General features: G+C 59.8%; 1 protein-coding gene across 12 annotated transcripts in view; it reads right to left on the bottom strand.

The window, feature by feature from the left end:
* TNS1 (tensin 1) overlaps positions 1-15,132 on the bottom strand; it is a 68,632-nt gene that overhangs the window by 39,652 nt on the left and 13,848 nt on the right. For 6 of the 12 annotated variants that reach the window (XM_033064320.2, XM_033064326.1, XM_033064319.1 and 3 more), the window contains exons 4-8: positions 6,264-6,302; positions 4,071-4,112; positions 1,282-1,331; positions 810-981; positions 404-454 (exon numbers count right to left, since the gene is read on the bottom strand). In XM_033064320.2, coding sequence (XP_032920211.1) covers positions 404-454; positions 810-981; positions 1,282-1,331; positions 4,071-4,112; positions 6,264-6,302 — 354 coding nt within the window. Of the gene's footprint in view, positions 1-403; positions 455-809; positions 982-1,281; positions 1,332-4,070; positions 4,113-6,263; positions 6,303-8,625; positions 8,710-8,928; positions 8,951-13,908; positions 14,000-15,132 lie in introns of those variants that run through there. The other 6 variants (XM_033064327.2, XM_033064331.1, XM_033064328.2 and 3 more) reach the window with 6 other exon arrangements.

Genomic DNA, 15,132 nt, shown 5'->3' with positions numbered 1-15,132 from the left:
TCTGACATGCAACCTCCCAACCCCAGCCCTGCACCCCAGTGCCGAGATCCCTGGCTCTGGGAGGCCACCATGATCCCAGATCTCAGGCCCCTCACCCCAGGTTACTTGGCTCAGCTTCTGAGGGCTCCCCCATTATCAGAGAGATGAGGACAATGCCTTTGAGAGGTCTCCAAGAGACTCCAAACAGCCAGCTTTGGGCTGAGAATGGGGGGCTGGGAGAGCAATGGGAAACAAGCTGAAATACCACACAGTGTGAAGTCTCAGTGCTTTTCTAGGGTTTTTCCCGGCTGGATAGAATAGGAAAGGTGGTTGTTTCTCCCCCAGAGACAGGGGAGCTGGTTCTGCAGACAGGCCTGCCCTGAGGCCCCTGACACCCCCACTGCTTCTCACAGCTGTGACCCACCTTGGGGTGAAGTTTGCTGATGTCACGTCTCCGCTCAGAGAGGTTGAAAAGCTTTAGGGAAGATGAAAAACAGAGTGAGAGGACATCTTCCTCCCTTGCTGCCACCTCACCTCTTCCTCACCCCAAAGCCTTCCCAAATCCTGCTATGAGAGGCTTCCCCAGACACATTACCCTAATTAACACCTTGCCACAAGGCAATACAAAACCAAAAACGCCAGGGGGTCTGAAAGGGACTGATAATCTTCAATGAAGAAAATATCTATCCAGCATAGTGCAAAGACCCCCACTCAGCAGAGCCCAGACAAAGACAAGGATGCAGTATCCATGCCCTGCAAGCACCCATCCCCATTAGCTGAGCACCCCAGCCCCTCCACCAGCCTGGCAGGGACCTGGCTGTGCCCCTTACCACATAGTTGTTGCCATGCTTGGACTTGAGCATGTGGGCCACTTCACGGAGGTTGCTGGAGTAACTCTGCTCCTCAGCTGCGCTGGGGTAGGAGACAGCAATGATCCGCTCTGTGATGTACACCAGGTCCAGCTCACAGCTGCTCTCCATGGCTGCAGTCAGGCTCATGCTCCTGGGCAAGGGAGAGGACCACTGTCAATACATGGCATGGGGAAGGGACACGGGGGCCCTTCTCCACCCTGCAAGACAGGCTGGCACACATGGGGACACAGCTGCCTGCGGCATTTCCCCTGCTCCCAGTCCTCTTGAGGTATCTTGGGGACCCAGGTTGGGGATAGTGAGTTGTAACTCCTGTGTCTTCTCCACTGGGAGCATCTCCCAGGTACAGCACCTCTGGAGAAGCAGGTGTTGGTGGGAGGGAGCTTCAGGCAGAGCAGAGATGGTCATCAGAAAGGGAAACTGAGGCAAGTACCTGGATGTTTTGCAGCGTGACTGCCCACTCCTGGGGGATTTTGTGGCATCCTAAAGAACCAGAGAGGAAAAGCAAGTTACTGCCATGACCCAGCCACAGCCAGCACATGGGTCTTGCTAGACCTGGGTGTGATGGTCCTGCCAAAGCATCCCACCTCCACCACACTGCAATGAGCATCCTAACACCCCCAAAATATCACTGTCTTCAAATCCCACCAAGCATCCCAGTGGCACAAGCAAGTTGACACATCCCACAAGCAACACCCAACCCTCACAATCCCAGTGCTGCTGGGACCAGCTGCCATGGGCACTGTGGAGCTGGTGCCTTGCCAAAGTGTCCCAGAGGACGTTTTGGGAGGATGCTGAGCAGGTAGACAGACTCTCAAGCATGTACAAGTCCCTCTTGTCCCCACCAGGCTGCAGGCACACCTGTTGGGACAGAGTTGCTTTGGCCCTGCCCACAGTAGGGGCAGGTTCGCTGCCCAAGCAGGATCGAGGAGCCAGCCAGGCACGACAGTTTGCTTTGGCCCCAGCTCCACCGAGCCAAACGCCTGGAGGAAATGTTTGAGCTCTTGGAGCAGGAAACTTCTATTTATGCATGTTCTCCGGCCTCGAAAATTTCATCTGCAGCCGGCTTGCTCTGTGACTTTGTGACCTCAGCCGAAAAACAAAGCAGGGTTTCCAAAAAAAACCGCTGAGGAAAAACACACTCGCACCTCATTAGTTTTAGTATCTCCAGCTAATAAGCAGAAGTCATTTAAAGACTCATCTCACGCAGGCAACACGCCTGGAAGGATCAGAAATGAGAGATGCATCCTGCAGCTGATTCCCGGGATGCCCCATTGGTCCCCAGAGCTGCAAGACTGCTGCTACTCTCCTCAGGGCTGCAGCATCCCACAGCTAGCACACCAAAGGGAACGGGAGGAGGTAGGAGAGAGGTTTCCCTGACATCCTTCACCTGCCACCCAGCACAGTCCCAGAGCTGCTCCCATGGACAGCCAGCATCACCCTCCACAGCCCTGCATGCCCCTCTCAAGGTCAGGCTGCCCTGCACAGCAGAGCCAGGTTCAGCAGCCCTGGGGCCTGGGGAAAATTTCGCCCCTCCCAGCCAAAGCTGGTCCAGAAGGCAGCAGCTTTGCCTCAGTTCCCAGAGGTGCTTGAACAGTAGTGACAATGACCTCCAGTTTTTCCTCAGGGTGTCCCAAAATGCCTGCTCACCCCAGAAACCCTCCAGCATTGCTGAGGGCAAATAAGGAGTTAAAATGCAACAAAAAGAAGGTAAGACCTTTCCTGGGAGAGCCAAGCTGCATGGAACAAGCCTGAACCTGAACATGGGCTTGTCCCTGCATCACCCAACAGCGATTAGGATGGGATCCCCACCACAGCTTGTGCAGTGCCCCAGACATTCATAATGGAGATCTCTGGGGTCCCACACCCACACTCACCGGCCAGGGGAGCCCTATCAATCCATGTCACCCCATCCAGCTGCAGCAGCTTCCCAAAACCACAGCCTTTCCCAACAGAGAGCTTACACAAGGAAACCAGGAATCACCCCCAGCTCCCACATGGGTAAACTGAGGCACAAGAGGACAAGTAAGGTGGGGACACCAGAGCCCCTCTCCATCCCCATACCTGGATAGCAGTGAGCCCCTTGCTAATCCATTTCCACGGCATGGCGGGTCCACTCCTGGCACCCTCCAGCCCCAGGGGAGCAGGTGCCTGCAGCCAGGGCCCTCCAGTGTCCCCTGCCCTGGCGAGAGCCCTTGAGCTCTGCCCTGCTCCCCGGGCTCTGCCCTGCTCCCCCCTTCCCAACCGCAGCCGCGCTGCGCCTCTGCCGCCAGTCCCTGCACGAGGAAGAGTCAGCCTGCAATCAGCTGATAGGAGCAAGCACTCCTGTTATTAAACACTCCTGCCTGCCGCTGGGCTGGGAGACCTTGCAAACGTCCCCTGTGGAGACACAGCCAAGCCAGTATAACCCAGTCCAGCCAGCTCAGGACAGGCTGGTCTCAGTCGTGTTGGGTTGAAGATCCCTCTGCCAACCCCATCAAGAATATGCCTTCCAGTCCCAAGTTAGCTTGGCACGTCCCTAAGCTCCTGACAGCACCCAAAACCTGAAGGCCCCTTCTGCTTGGAAAGGGTGAAGAAAGGCACAAGAAAGGCTTCAGAAACACCAAGAAATTTCCCTGAAAGACAGCAAAGCCATCAAAGGAAAGCTTCTGACTGGATTTTTCTGAGGATGCTATTTCTCAGGATTGGAAACATGTCCTGGACAACCAGAGGGATTAGGCAAAGCCAGATCTCAGGTGAGGAAGGTTTTCATCCTCTTCCTCATGGGAACCATCATGCCTCCATCCCTTGGGTCCCAGCCCCAACACACAGGGAGGCCAGCAAGCTGGCTGCAGGCGGGGGGGAAGCTGTCCGCGTTGACTTTGGCAGTGCATCTGTCTACACTGTCTTAGCAATTTCATGTCCACAGATTAAATAACAGATCCCCAGCCCCAAGACAGGAAAGCCAGCTTTGCAGCAAAAGCCTCAGCCCCCAGTATGCTGGGCTCCACCACCACCTCTGGCACCAACCCTGGGCATCTCACCTGGCCTTTGGCATGGCCAACATCTCCTTGGCTGACAGGGGGAGAGGACTTCAGGGCACCAGGTATGTTGGGAAACTACAGGAGCACTCCAGGTTGAGGGATTTTGGCTGCAGGGAGTGCTTGCAGTAATGGGACAGTACGAGTGACCCCCCAGGAGGTCTTGAGGCAATGATCAGCCTCCGTGACTGGTTGCACTTACCAGGACTTCTACCTGCTTGGTGATGCTCTCCCCCAGGGATGGCTGCAGACAGGAGCAAGGAGAGAGTGAGAAAAAGGCAAGCAAGAGAGGAGAGATTGAGAGAGGGACACACACACACAGAGAGTAGGTCCAGGGTCAAAAATCCCCCTTGGCTATTTCTGGTACTTCCTAGGAAATGCAGCACGTTTCCATTCCCTTCCCTGCCTGCCAACATGTCCGCTCTTCCTGAATTTGGGGGAATCCCCCAAAACCCAAGTGCAAAGCTGGGATACTCAGGTATCAAGAATGCTGCCATCCTACCTCTCAGCCACTACCACTGGCACTGCACCACTGTTGCCAATGGGAAGCATTTGGCTGAACCCTGAGCCTGTTCCATGATGGGCACCTGGTGCCCCCCACATCTCTGGGATTCCAGATGGATCCTCCATGGTCAGGACCTAGAGCTGAGAAGTAAACAACAGAGCAAGCTCAGAGAAGTCCCACACCCAGCCTGGCAACTGGCCACCAGCAGGACTAGCTCCCCAAGATAAGCTTGATCCCACAGGGTCAGTGAAGGACCCCAGTGGGAGTAGAGCCAGGGCCTGAGATGCTCAAAACAGGGGAAAATTTGCTGACATGCCACCAGAGAGAGCTCTGAAAGGAGGCTGGAGACAGGAATTAACTTCCTGGGGTGGGGAAAGTGTCTGGACCCCAAATATAGGAAGAAAGAGACAGATACCTCTGTCTGGGAATGGTGGTTGTGGTGCCTGGGGGTGGCACAGCAAAAGGACCCAGCTGGGTGGGTCCCAGAGCAGAATCTTGGGACCAGGAGGATGGAGGTCACTGCCAAAAGCAGGCTGCTCTACTCTTGTCAGCAGGGCCAGAGCAGACATTTCCATCCATGAAACAGGGCAAACCCCTTTCAATTTCCTCCCAAAGCCACATTAACGGTCCCAGCTCGAAGCCAACATATTTTTGCTGTCGATAAGTGCCCAAGGAGGTTGGCAGGGGCGGGGGATGCAGGCAGAGATTAAAGCCAGGGCAGATAACCACCACGGGGCCCCAGGGCAGGCAGCATGCTCCACTCCTGCCCTCCCTCGCTTGGGCTCTTGCACCGCCCTCAACAGCTTGCAGGTGGTCATGTCCTACACTCATTTTCAGGTGAGACCCCTGCCCAGCTATGGGCTGTCCAGCCCAGGGCCCCATGTGAGGCACAGATATTGCGGCACTGCCAGGTTGCCAAGCCTGAGCTGAAACCCTGCCAGGGCCTCCTCTCCCGGTGCCTGCCCCAGCAAGCCTTGGCACACGTCTGCAGCAAAAAGGAAGGGCTGCTGCACTAGCCCCAGGTTATGCCAGTCTCCCTGCTGCCACGTGCCTACTCTGCCTGCTGCCACGGGCATCACCAGGCTGGGGATGGGGCAGGAGAACTGCTCTGCTGGCAAGATGCTGCCTAGTAGGCACCATCATGTCCTGCTTCCCAAACCTCTGGCTGGGCACTGCTCCAGGTGACATCCCAGCGTTCTGGTACCCCCAGAGCCCAGTCATGGCCTGGAGCAGTGTGGCAAAGGACTGTGGCTGTCTGCCCAGTACCCCCACACCCGCCCTCCCCAGGACAGGGTGAACGGAGATGATGCATCCAGCTGTTCTCCTGGTGTCCAGAGAGGACAGGGTGGGAACGGCCTGCGTCGCCTTGGCTCCAGCAGATTATAAAGGCCCCCAGGACAGACAATAGTAGAGGGGGACAATAACGAGAGCTGCAAATGCATGGCCTTGGGCGCCCCGAGCCAAAGGCACATCTGGTACAGCCATCTCCGGGTGTGCAAGAAACCGCCCCAGCTCTGGCCAGGGAGGGAAGGCCCTCTGCGCCAGGGGACCCCAGAGCCCTGGATGGTCACGTCCTATCTGCCTGACCCTCTCAGTAACCCTGCAAGGCCCTCTTCCCTGAAAGCTCCAGCTCCAGGAGTCCCATGATGGCTGGGCTGCTCCAGCTTTTGCTGCTCAGCTTTGGGATGCCCTTTAGCCAGCAATGGTGGGGGGCACAGCACAAAAATGGGGGTGCCCTTACCCCCAGCCCAGGACCCCTGTGGTTTTGAGGGTGGGAGATTCATATTCTGAAGCCCCAGGACAGAGAAAGCCCCATACCTAGAGCCGGAAGCTCTAGCATCCCCAGAGCCCTGGCTGTCACCCATGGCTCACAGTGGAGGTGTCACTTACCAGCTCATAGTTGACAGTGGGGGAGCAGGGGGTCACAGCCTGCAAGGAAGCAGAAGAGAGCCAGGATTAGTCCCTGAACACCCTGTCCAACACAGAGCATGGGAAGAGGCTGGAATGCAGCATTCGCCCCCCACCCACCCCACAGCGAATATAGCACCCACCCAGGGTGGTGACAGGGGCATCCATGGCCTTGGCACCCCAGGCAGGAGCATATGCAGCACCCCAAAGTCAAGGCTGGCTTCCTGGGAGTGGGAGCGGGCTCAGGGCCATGGCAGCTGTGCCATTCGTCCTTGGCCAGGGAGCCAGGACAGCCCCAGGCTCAGCCCCAGTCCGGGTGGGCATGGCGAGCTCAGCACAGCGCAGCACAGGGCGGGCGCCTGATGCCAAGACAGCTCCTGGAACCAACCCCAGCCCAGCCTCATGAGCTCCTGCAGCCGCCAGCTGAACAGCCCAGCTATTGTTACCTTAATTACCAGCGGCAATTACTGACAATTAACCTTGGGTTTTGCGTGCACCCCAGTCTGTCGGGAAGCAGCAGCATGCCAGGGTGGGAGAGGCAGTCAGTGTTGGTGCAGTGGGCACAGGCACTCCAGCTCTGTGTTGGCCCAGAGATACTAACAGTAGTGGGAGAGTGTGATTTGGGGCACTTTATCCTCTATAAATTCCACCAGGAGCAGTGATCCCCAGTAAGCCATCCCCTGCTGCATCCCAGGATGGAGCCAAGATGCAAACACCACTCAGGGGCTGGTCCCCTACCACAGCAGCATGGGGACCCACTGCACCCCACTCTGCCTCTCCTGTCCCGGGCCACAAAAAGAAGGATTTGCCCAAAGCACCCCACTTTGGAGCACCCATATCCCATCCCATCCTGGTCCCCAGAGCACGATGCCCAGCGCCTGCTCCCCTCCCAGAGGCCAGCCTGTTCTCATCCTGTCTCACTGTTTTCTTCAGGGGTTCCTCCTCCTCCCGCTCCCTTCCCCTGTGCATTATTATTATGATTTTATTCTAATGCAGAAACGCTTCCATAAAAGGCCCTTTTCCCTGCCCCGCGGCGCTGGCCCCGCGCCAGCCTCCCTGGAATGTTCTGCAGCGAGCCGCTGCTGCGGACGGAGCCGACGAGGGCTGTGCCGTACCCTGCACCGTGCCCCGCACACTGCCGGGCTCTGCCCCTGGGGATGCTCAACAAGCGCCCCTGACCCCTCCAGCCCCAGCTACAGGGCCAGAGATGGGGGAATTGCACAGCTCCGGGACACACTGGTCCCACAGCCAGGTAGGGTCCATGCCTGTGCTGTCGGCATGAGGAAGTTTGCAGGCTACAAATTCACCTCTGGCTGGAAAAGGGAAAAAAAACTGGGGTGCCTGTGGTCGTATTTCCCTGTCCTTAAGGATTCTCTGATGTCTACTATGGGTTTGTGCTCGCCCGACATCGCTCTTCCCATCCACACGAGACAGCAACTCAGGCTGTATGGAACTGTTGCATCCCAGAAAGGCAGTTTTACAGGGACTGCAGGAATGTAAAGCTGTTTCCCTCTCTCAAGTTTGGCTCAAACATGCCCCCAGTTCAAGAAGAAGAAGGAAGACCCCACCGCAGACAATGGACCCCTCCCTAGGGAAGTCCAGTTCGTGACCTAGAGGTGCAAGCACCCCTCCTGCCCCAGGGGAACGGAGGGAATATCACTCCACACAGGACTCCGGCGATCCCCAGAACAGCCACCATCTCTGTCCTCAGGGATTCCTGCATCCCTCCGTGCAGGGAGGGGTGGGAAAGGCAGGGGGACCCGCACACCCCTGGTCCAGGCTCGGCTGTGCCGTGGCAGACACAGCGGCCTTTCTTCTCCCCCTCACCGGTGTTTGCATTCCTGCCGGCTGGCCCCCGCCGCCGACCCCGCCGCCCGGCAGCCCTGCCCAGGAATGCGAGGAACGAGGCGCAGCAGGGCTGCCGCCCACCCCACCAGCCCCCCATGGTCCCCCACCCGCCCACTCGGCCCCCCAGGTCGCAGCCCCATCCTTCCCAGCAGCCACATCCCACGAGCTGCTGCCTTGAGACCCGAGTTTTGCCAAGCAGAAAAATCAGTTTCCCAGCACACGAGGCCCCCTGGCCACGAGAGATAGGAGTCTCTGATGTCTCATAAAGGGTTGGGCACACCCTGCAGCCTTCCGCTGGAAAGCGATGATGGGCTCCCTCGCTCATCACCAGCTGTCACTATACCTAGAGAAACTCGACACCCTTGACATGTCCAAGCCCAGAAATAAACACCTGGCTGGCAAACCCCCGACAGTCCCTGGCCACTCTGCCATAACGCAGAGTAGCTCATGAGATCCATCTTCCACCTAACCCCTCCACTGCAGCTCAGGGACTGACCTCTGCACCACAGATCCCGACAGGACTTCAGCACCATTTCACAAGAACTGAGCGAGGCTGGAGGAATGCAGACATCCACGTCCTATCCAGGGATGAGACACCTCAGAGCCTTCTCCACGCTGCAACCACTGCTCACACCTCCCTCATTCAGCACTTCCTTCCTCTCCCTCCTCCTCCCTCAGTAAAACAACCCTTGCACCCATGAAGTGCCCAGGACCACTGCCAGGTCCTGCTCCAGCGGAGCATCCCCGTGGATTGTAGCCCCAACTTGCAAGATGCCAGCAGGGCTGGGGGAAAACAAACCTCCATGGAGGGGCCCTGCGGTTCAGGAACAGGCTGGATCAGTGCAGTACTGGGCACGCTGGGGTCTCCCCAGCTGGGCTGCTGGAGCCGGGCAAGCACTGGCCCACAGCCCACAGCATGGCCCGTCCAGCTGCCGGTGGGTGATCCAGGCCCATCTCTGACGCATATCCCTTCCTTTGGGTGGCGGTTTTTGTTTTTCCCTTCCCCAGGAGCTCCGATAAACATTCCGGAGCTGGACGATATCCGGGCTGGTGCTGACCCTTGCTATGCCAGGAGCAGATGCAGCACCAGCCACCCTAGCCCTCACACAGACCCCCACACAGCAGAGATGCTTCCCATGGCCAGGCACTGAGATGCTGGTGTGGTTGGAGCTGGAGACATGCTGTCAAAAGGAACACTGACATCCTGGACCCTCCCAAAACAAACCAGCTTCATGCCACCACTATTCAGAAGGAATGTGGACCCCAAGAAAGGGAATCAAGGCACCCTACTCACTCCAGTCCTGGAAGTGGTTCCCCTGCCCAAGCCATCCTGTGGTCTGGAAATGCAGTTGTCAAAGAAGAATGTGACTCAGTGGCCACATTGGTGTCCCACAGGACAATGCTTAGGCAGCATAAACACCAGCTCAGCCCGTGTGACCCCACCCCATGGGGTCTCACATCATCCCATAAGGGACCACTTCCTCCCAAGCAAGTTCATCTCAAGCTGCGAATCACTTCCCCACACACCCCACGAGACCCTGCCTTAAGCAAAGGGGATCCCAGGAATAGCCACAGAAACTTCCCCAGACATTCCCAGAGCCCTTCCCCTACTGGCCAGTCCCTCCAGCCTAGCCACAGCCCCAAGCCCTGCCAAGTCCTCTCTTAGCCACACTGTGAGACCAAGTGTGAGTTGCCATTGGGCATCCCACAGCAGAAGACACTTTTAGGGGACAGGTTAGGATCACTAAACTGGGGGTGTTGGAGAAGGTTTTTCCCCCTCCAGCACCCCTGCTTCCCATTCCAGCTGCAGCATCCTTCTCCCCTGCCAGGCATAAGGGACTATGGTGTCTTTCCTCTGAGCATCCCCCTGTCCTGCACAGGGTCAGGTACCCTCTGCCCATACCACGTGCTGGCTGCTCCTGCCCTCACATTTTTTGCAGCTCTGGCAAAACTCCTGTTTATGCAACATGTCCCCGGCGGGAGGACGGCATGTTTCCATGCACACCCGCTCCCCCCGCCCGACTCCAGCTCCACCCTGCCCTGCACAGCCCCGGTGTGTGAGGCACAGGGCAGCCAAACAGAACCCCAGACCTCTGGCATGGGGACCCCAGGGAGGGGACAGCACCCTGTGCACCACACAGCCCCTCTCTGCCCCCACCAGTGTCCAGGAGTGCTGCTTTTGGGACTTCTTCCATCGGGTGGGGGTAACTGGCAGATGCGCCGAAGGGCAGGGGAGCGGCTTGGCCAGCGGCTCAGGGTGAGTCAGACTGGGCTGATGCTGGGGCACGGAGGTCTCACTGCTCCCAGGCTTCCCTCCAAGCATCCCTAGCCCGCCCTGCAGCTGGATCAGGGACTGTCCCTGTGCCATCTCCTCCGTGCCTGGATGCCTGGACAGCATCCATGCCAGGGCAGAGGCCATCAAGTCCACCCGGCCCCTGCATTGCCCAGGAGATGCTGGGGGCAGCAGGGAGAGTACCACAGGGCAAAGAGCCACTCAGGGATGTCCCAAGCTGGGACAAACGCTATCTCCTCTGTCTCTCCCTTGGTATGTTGAGGAGGAGCCGCCCTGTGGCCCATCCCCGCCAGGAAGGCGGCAGCAGGACCAGGACAGAGGTTACCCAGTACACACAGCCCTGTAAATCAGGGATGAAATGCCACAGGGGACACCAGCCATTCCACCCCACAGTGCCCATTGGGGCCACCACTGCACCTGGGACGTCCTGGGACACACAGTGCACTGCGAGGATGATGATCCCCAGCAGCTCATGGCTGGTCTGGCCAGCAGCCCTGGCACAGGGATATGGGACAGGACAGGAAAAACAATGTACAGACAACCTTTAAGGGGTTGCAATGGAGGCAGTTGCACCAAAATAGCCCTGGTTTCAACCCAAATAAGGGCAGGTCCCGGCTCCGGGGCAGTTTCAGCAATTAGCCTCAGTGCTGCCAAGTGCAGATGAGGGGAAGGGAGAGGAGGTAGCATCCCCGACCCGGTTTGGGGGGAGAAGAGTGTTTTTGGGGGTCAGGAGGGGGACAGAGCTGCCTCCACATGACCAGGACAGGGACTGTCCCTACTTTGCTTGCAGGCGCTGGCTCGGCACGGGGCCGGCCACAGGCAGGGATATGCTGTGCTCCAGTGCCTAAAAAGGCAACATCTGGAGGCAGCAGGTCTGGATCCAGCCCCACGGGCCAGCACGCGCCTGCTTGGCTCTGGCCCCACAGCCCCAGCCCTGCCCTGCTTTGCCCTGCTCTGCTCTGCCACCAGCACCACACACATGTGCTGCCACCCCAGAGAGGGGACACCCCCCAACCCAGCTCCATAGGGACCCCACAGCCAGCCTAAGGGGCAGTATGGGGCCACTGCCTCCTGCTGAACCAGCCTTCCCCAAGGAAAAATACCAGGATCCCCTCACCAACTCCCCAGAGCCAAACCAGACTCCAGGATTGGCCAGGGAGCAGCTTCTGCACCAGGGATAGGCGGAGAACAGAGTCACATCAGGACTGGCTGGGACAGATTTCTGCTGCAGGGGATTTCAGGAGTGGTCCATGAACCAGTTCTGACATTGGATTGGTCAGTGCACAGATTCTCACATGAAACTGTGCAGCAGCTGGATTCTCATCTGGGTCTGTGCATGGATCCTAATCTGAGATTAGTAAATGCATGGATTTTCACACAGGATTGGCCAGCACATGGATTCTTAGATGGGATTAATCACTCCCCAGATTGTCCCATAGGACTGGTCAATCCAGGGATTCTGACAGGCGATTGGTCAGAGCACTGACTCTCCTGCAGGATTGGTCAGAGCAGCGATTCCCACACAGGATTGGCCAGCACACGGATTCTCACATGGGATTGATCAACAAAGGGATTCTGGCATGGGACTGCCTGGAGCACGGGCACTCCCGTGGCACTGGTCAGCACACCAGCCTGTCAGCAGCCTGTGCCCCACCCTGAGCCCAGTGCAGGATCCTTCCCACAGATCCATTCTGGCAGAGCATCAGGCAAACCCCTTTCTGTGCACCCAGACCCCGCTGCACACTTTGGGACGCTTCCCAGCATCAGCAGCATCTGCCAGTGCCCATGGGTCTGGGATCCACCTCGAGGGGTGCTCGGTGCCAAAATAAGCCCTGGCTGCCCCGAGGGGTCCTAACCCCCCAGTACTGAGCCCAGGGGTTCTACTTGTGAGGGAAAGGCCCAAGGCAGATGGAGTCAGTGCTTTGTCCTCACCTTGCAGGACAGAGCTGAAAACTACAGTGAAACTGAAATGCTGAGCAGCACCTCCAAAACTGGTGTCCCTCCCCCATCTGTAGTTCTGAGGAGGTGAGGGAATAGGAGGGAGAAGTGGAGACAAAGGTGCTCTCCCCTTCCCAGCAGCTGTGCTGAGGGACTGCTCTTCTGTCTTGTGTCCCAAAACCCATCAGGAAGTTCCAACGCTGATCAGGGTCTGCTGGCACTGTGACCAGATACCCGGGAGGGGCTGCACAAGGCCAGGGACCAGATAGTGGCAAAGCAAGAAGAAGGGTGGCCAAGGCCAGGAGCAAATGGGCTTCCCAGCTTTGGACCCCAAAAGGGCATGTGGGGGAGCACAGCTCCAAGGCCCAGGACCTTGCCCGGGGCCACCTGGATCATTAAGAAGAGGCTTCGTTAGAGCGGGTGAGGGCTGGAGGCTCGTTTTCTACTGATACACTTCCCCTGGGGGTGGCTTCAGACTCCGGACAGGTCACACATTGTTTTCCCAATGCCATCACGCCATAGGGACAAGACGTGCCTGCCTGGCTGCCCCCCAGACTCAAGTGCCATGAGCACCCAGGGGGCGCAGCCACTGTCACCCCACTGTCCCTGCCAGCTGTCCCCCAGCACCACGCATTGGGGTCACCGCTCCCGCACCAAGGCTGACGCCAGCGCCGAGCGGGCTCAGGCGCCCGGGAACGGAGCACTTCTCTTTTTTTCCTTGTTTTCCCCTTAAACTCAAGCGGGCTGATGCCTCCCTCGCTCGGTCGTTTCCTCTCGCAGAAGCACAGCCCAAAAACATCTGCGCCGGGACCTGCCCTGACGGAGTTAACCCTCTGCGGGCCCGGCGGCGCCGAGGGGCCGGGGATCCCTGCCCGGGGGGCGGCGGGGGGGGCTGGCACCCGCCGGGGCTGCCTCGCCACTCATTAACCCGCAGTTTAACCATTGACGGTCCCGCCGAGCAGCGGGGTTAACCCGTGGGCTGCCGGGGTGTCCCGGCCGAGGGGCAGCCCCCCAGTGTGTCCTCCCCGCGGGGGTGACAGGCGCTCGGCATCGCCCTCCCGGCTGCGGGGCGGGAGCGGGGTGCCGGGGGCGGACCCCGCTTTCCCGCGCAGTGCTCGCTCCACGGGGACGTGTCCCTACGCACTTCGGCAGCGGGGGGGAACACGCAAACCCCAGCGCCTGTGTGTCCCCCTCCGGGACACCCTGAGAGTCGCCGGTCCTGGCACGGGGAGGGGCACAGGGGGCACGGCCCCCGGAGCCGCTCAGAGGTCCCTGACGGCAGCAAACCGGCCCTCACCCCCTGCCCATGTCCTCCTCCCTGCGAGCACCGCATCGCCCTCTTCAAGCCCCCCCGCACCCCGAGACCCCCTCTGGTGACAGACAGCTGCGGACCCCCCAACACGGGGGGCAGCAGCCCCCCTCCACGCACCACCCCATCACCGCTCGGGTACCACGCGTGGCCCCCGCCCCCTGGAGAGGTGACACCCCCTCCAGCACCCCCCCGTCCCGGGGGCTGGGGACCCCTGCGCCCTCACCGCCCGCCCGTACCTGGTTCATGACGCTCCCGAAATCCATCCGGGGTCTCGCCTGCCTACATCCGAGAGGGACGGCAGCGCAGCCTCACCTGGCCCGGGGGGCGCGGGGGGCGGCCGGAGGGGCCGCGGGGGGCAGGCGGGAGCCCGGCGTCGCCCGGGCGGGCAGGCGTGAAGGCAGACTGCAGGCAGAGCCCCCCTCCCTCCCCGGGCCAAGCCTGGAGAAGGAAGGAAGGAAGGAGGGAGGGAGGAGGGAGGGGAGGGAAGGAGGGGGAGAGCCGAAGGGTTTCGCTCCCCAGAAGCGGGACCCCGGCGATGGAGGGGCGCAGGGAGGTCCCGCCGGCTCCCCGCTCCCCTCCGCACCCCCGGGGCGGCCGGGGGCTGGGGACCCCGGGGGCGCCGGCCCCGGCCCTGGGGAGGAATGGGGTCCCGGTCGACTTTTTCCACCGCTCCCCTCCCTTCTCTCGCTTCTTCTCCCTCTTTCTTCTCCTCTTCCCTCTCCCCAGCTGCACGGCGCGCTCCAAGTCCGGCCCCGCTCCGCTCCCCTCGCCTCCCCCAAAAACGCCCTTAAAGGCAACCGGGAGCCTGACTCGAGCAGCTGGCCCTGCGGTAGGGGTGCCGGCAGGTGGGCAGACCCCCCCCCCCAAAAAAAAAAAAAATTACCCCCTGCACACCTCCGCCACGTCCCCCTTCAAAGCTCCTGGCCCCGGAGCGAGGGGCCGCGGCGGGCGGCGGGGTGCAGCGGGGTCGGGGCCTTATCGCCCCGCGTGACGCCACCGGCGTCCCTGTGCCCTTGGCGGGGGGGTGGCAGGGACCGGAGTGTGGGGCCCTGCTTGGGGCCTGCCTGGCACCCCCTGGCACAGCCTGGTGCCCCCCTGCCATGCGCGGGACCAAGTGCCCAACTGATGGTCCTTGGGGATCCCACACCCCCAGCGCTGGGGAGGATGTGAAGATTTATCAGCCCGTCTCTCAACTAAAAATCAAAGCCAAAATGCTGGAAAAGCCCCGTCTGTCCCATAGCACATAAAGTCATGCCAGTCCCAGCTTGCCTGTCCCAAACTTGGAGTGTGCCCAGCATCCCCCTGGCCTTCCTCCTGTCTCCCTTCCTCCTCCTTCCTTCTCCTCCTCCTCAGGGGACTGCATGTCCATGGATGGAGCCCTGGTCTCACTTGCTGCCCCTGGGGCAACCCAGCCCCAGCCCTGCTGTACAAGCAAGCACTCAGTGGCAGGAGACCCCAGA

This window comes from Catharus ustulatus, chromosome 7 (genome assembly GCF_009819885.2).
Source record: "Catharus ustulatus isolate bCatUst1 chromosome 7, bCatUst1.pri.v2, whole genome shotgun sequence".
In the NCBI taxonomy this organism is placed as follows: Eukaryota; Metazoa; Chordata; class Aves; order Passeriformes; family Turdidae; genus Catharus; species Catharus ustulatus.
Note: the sequence above shows the minus strand (reverse complement) of the source record. Positions and strands in the feature narration are given on the sequence as shown.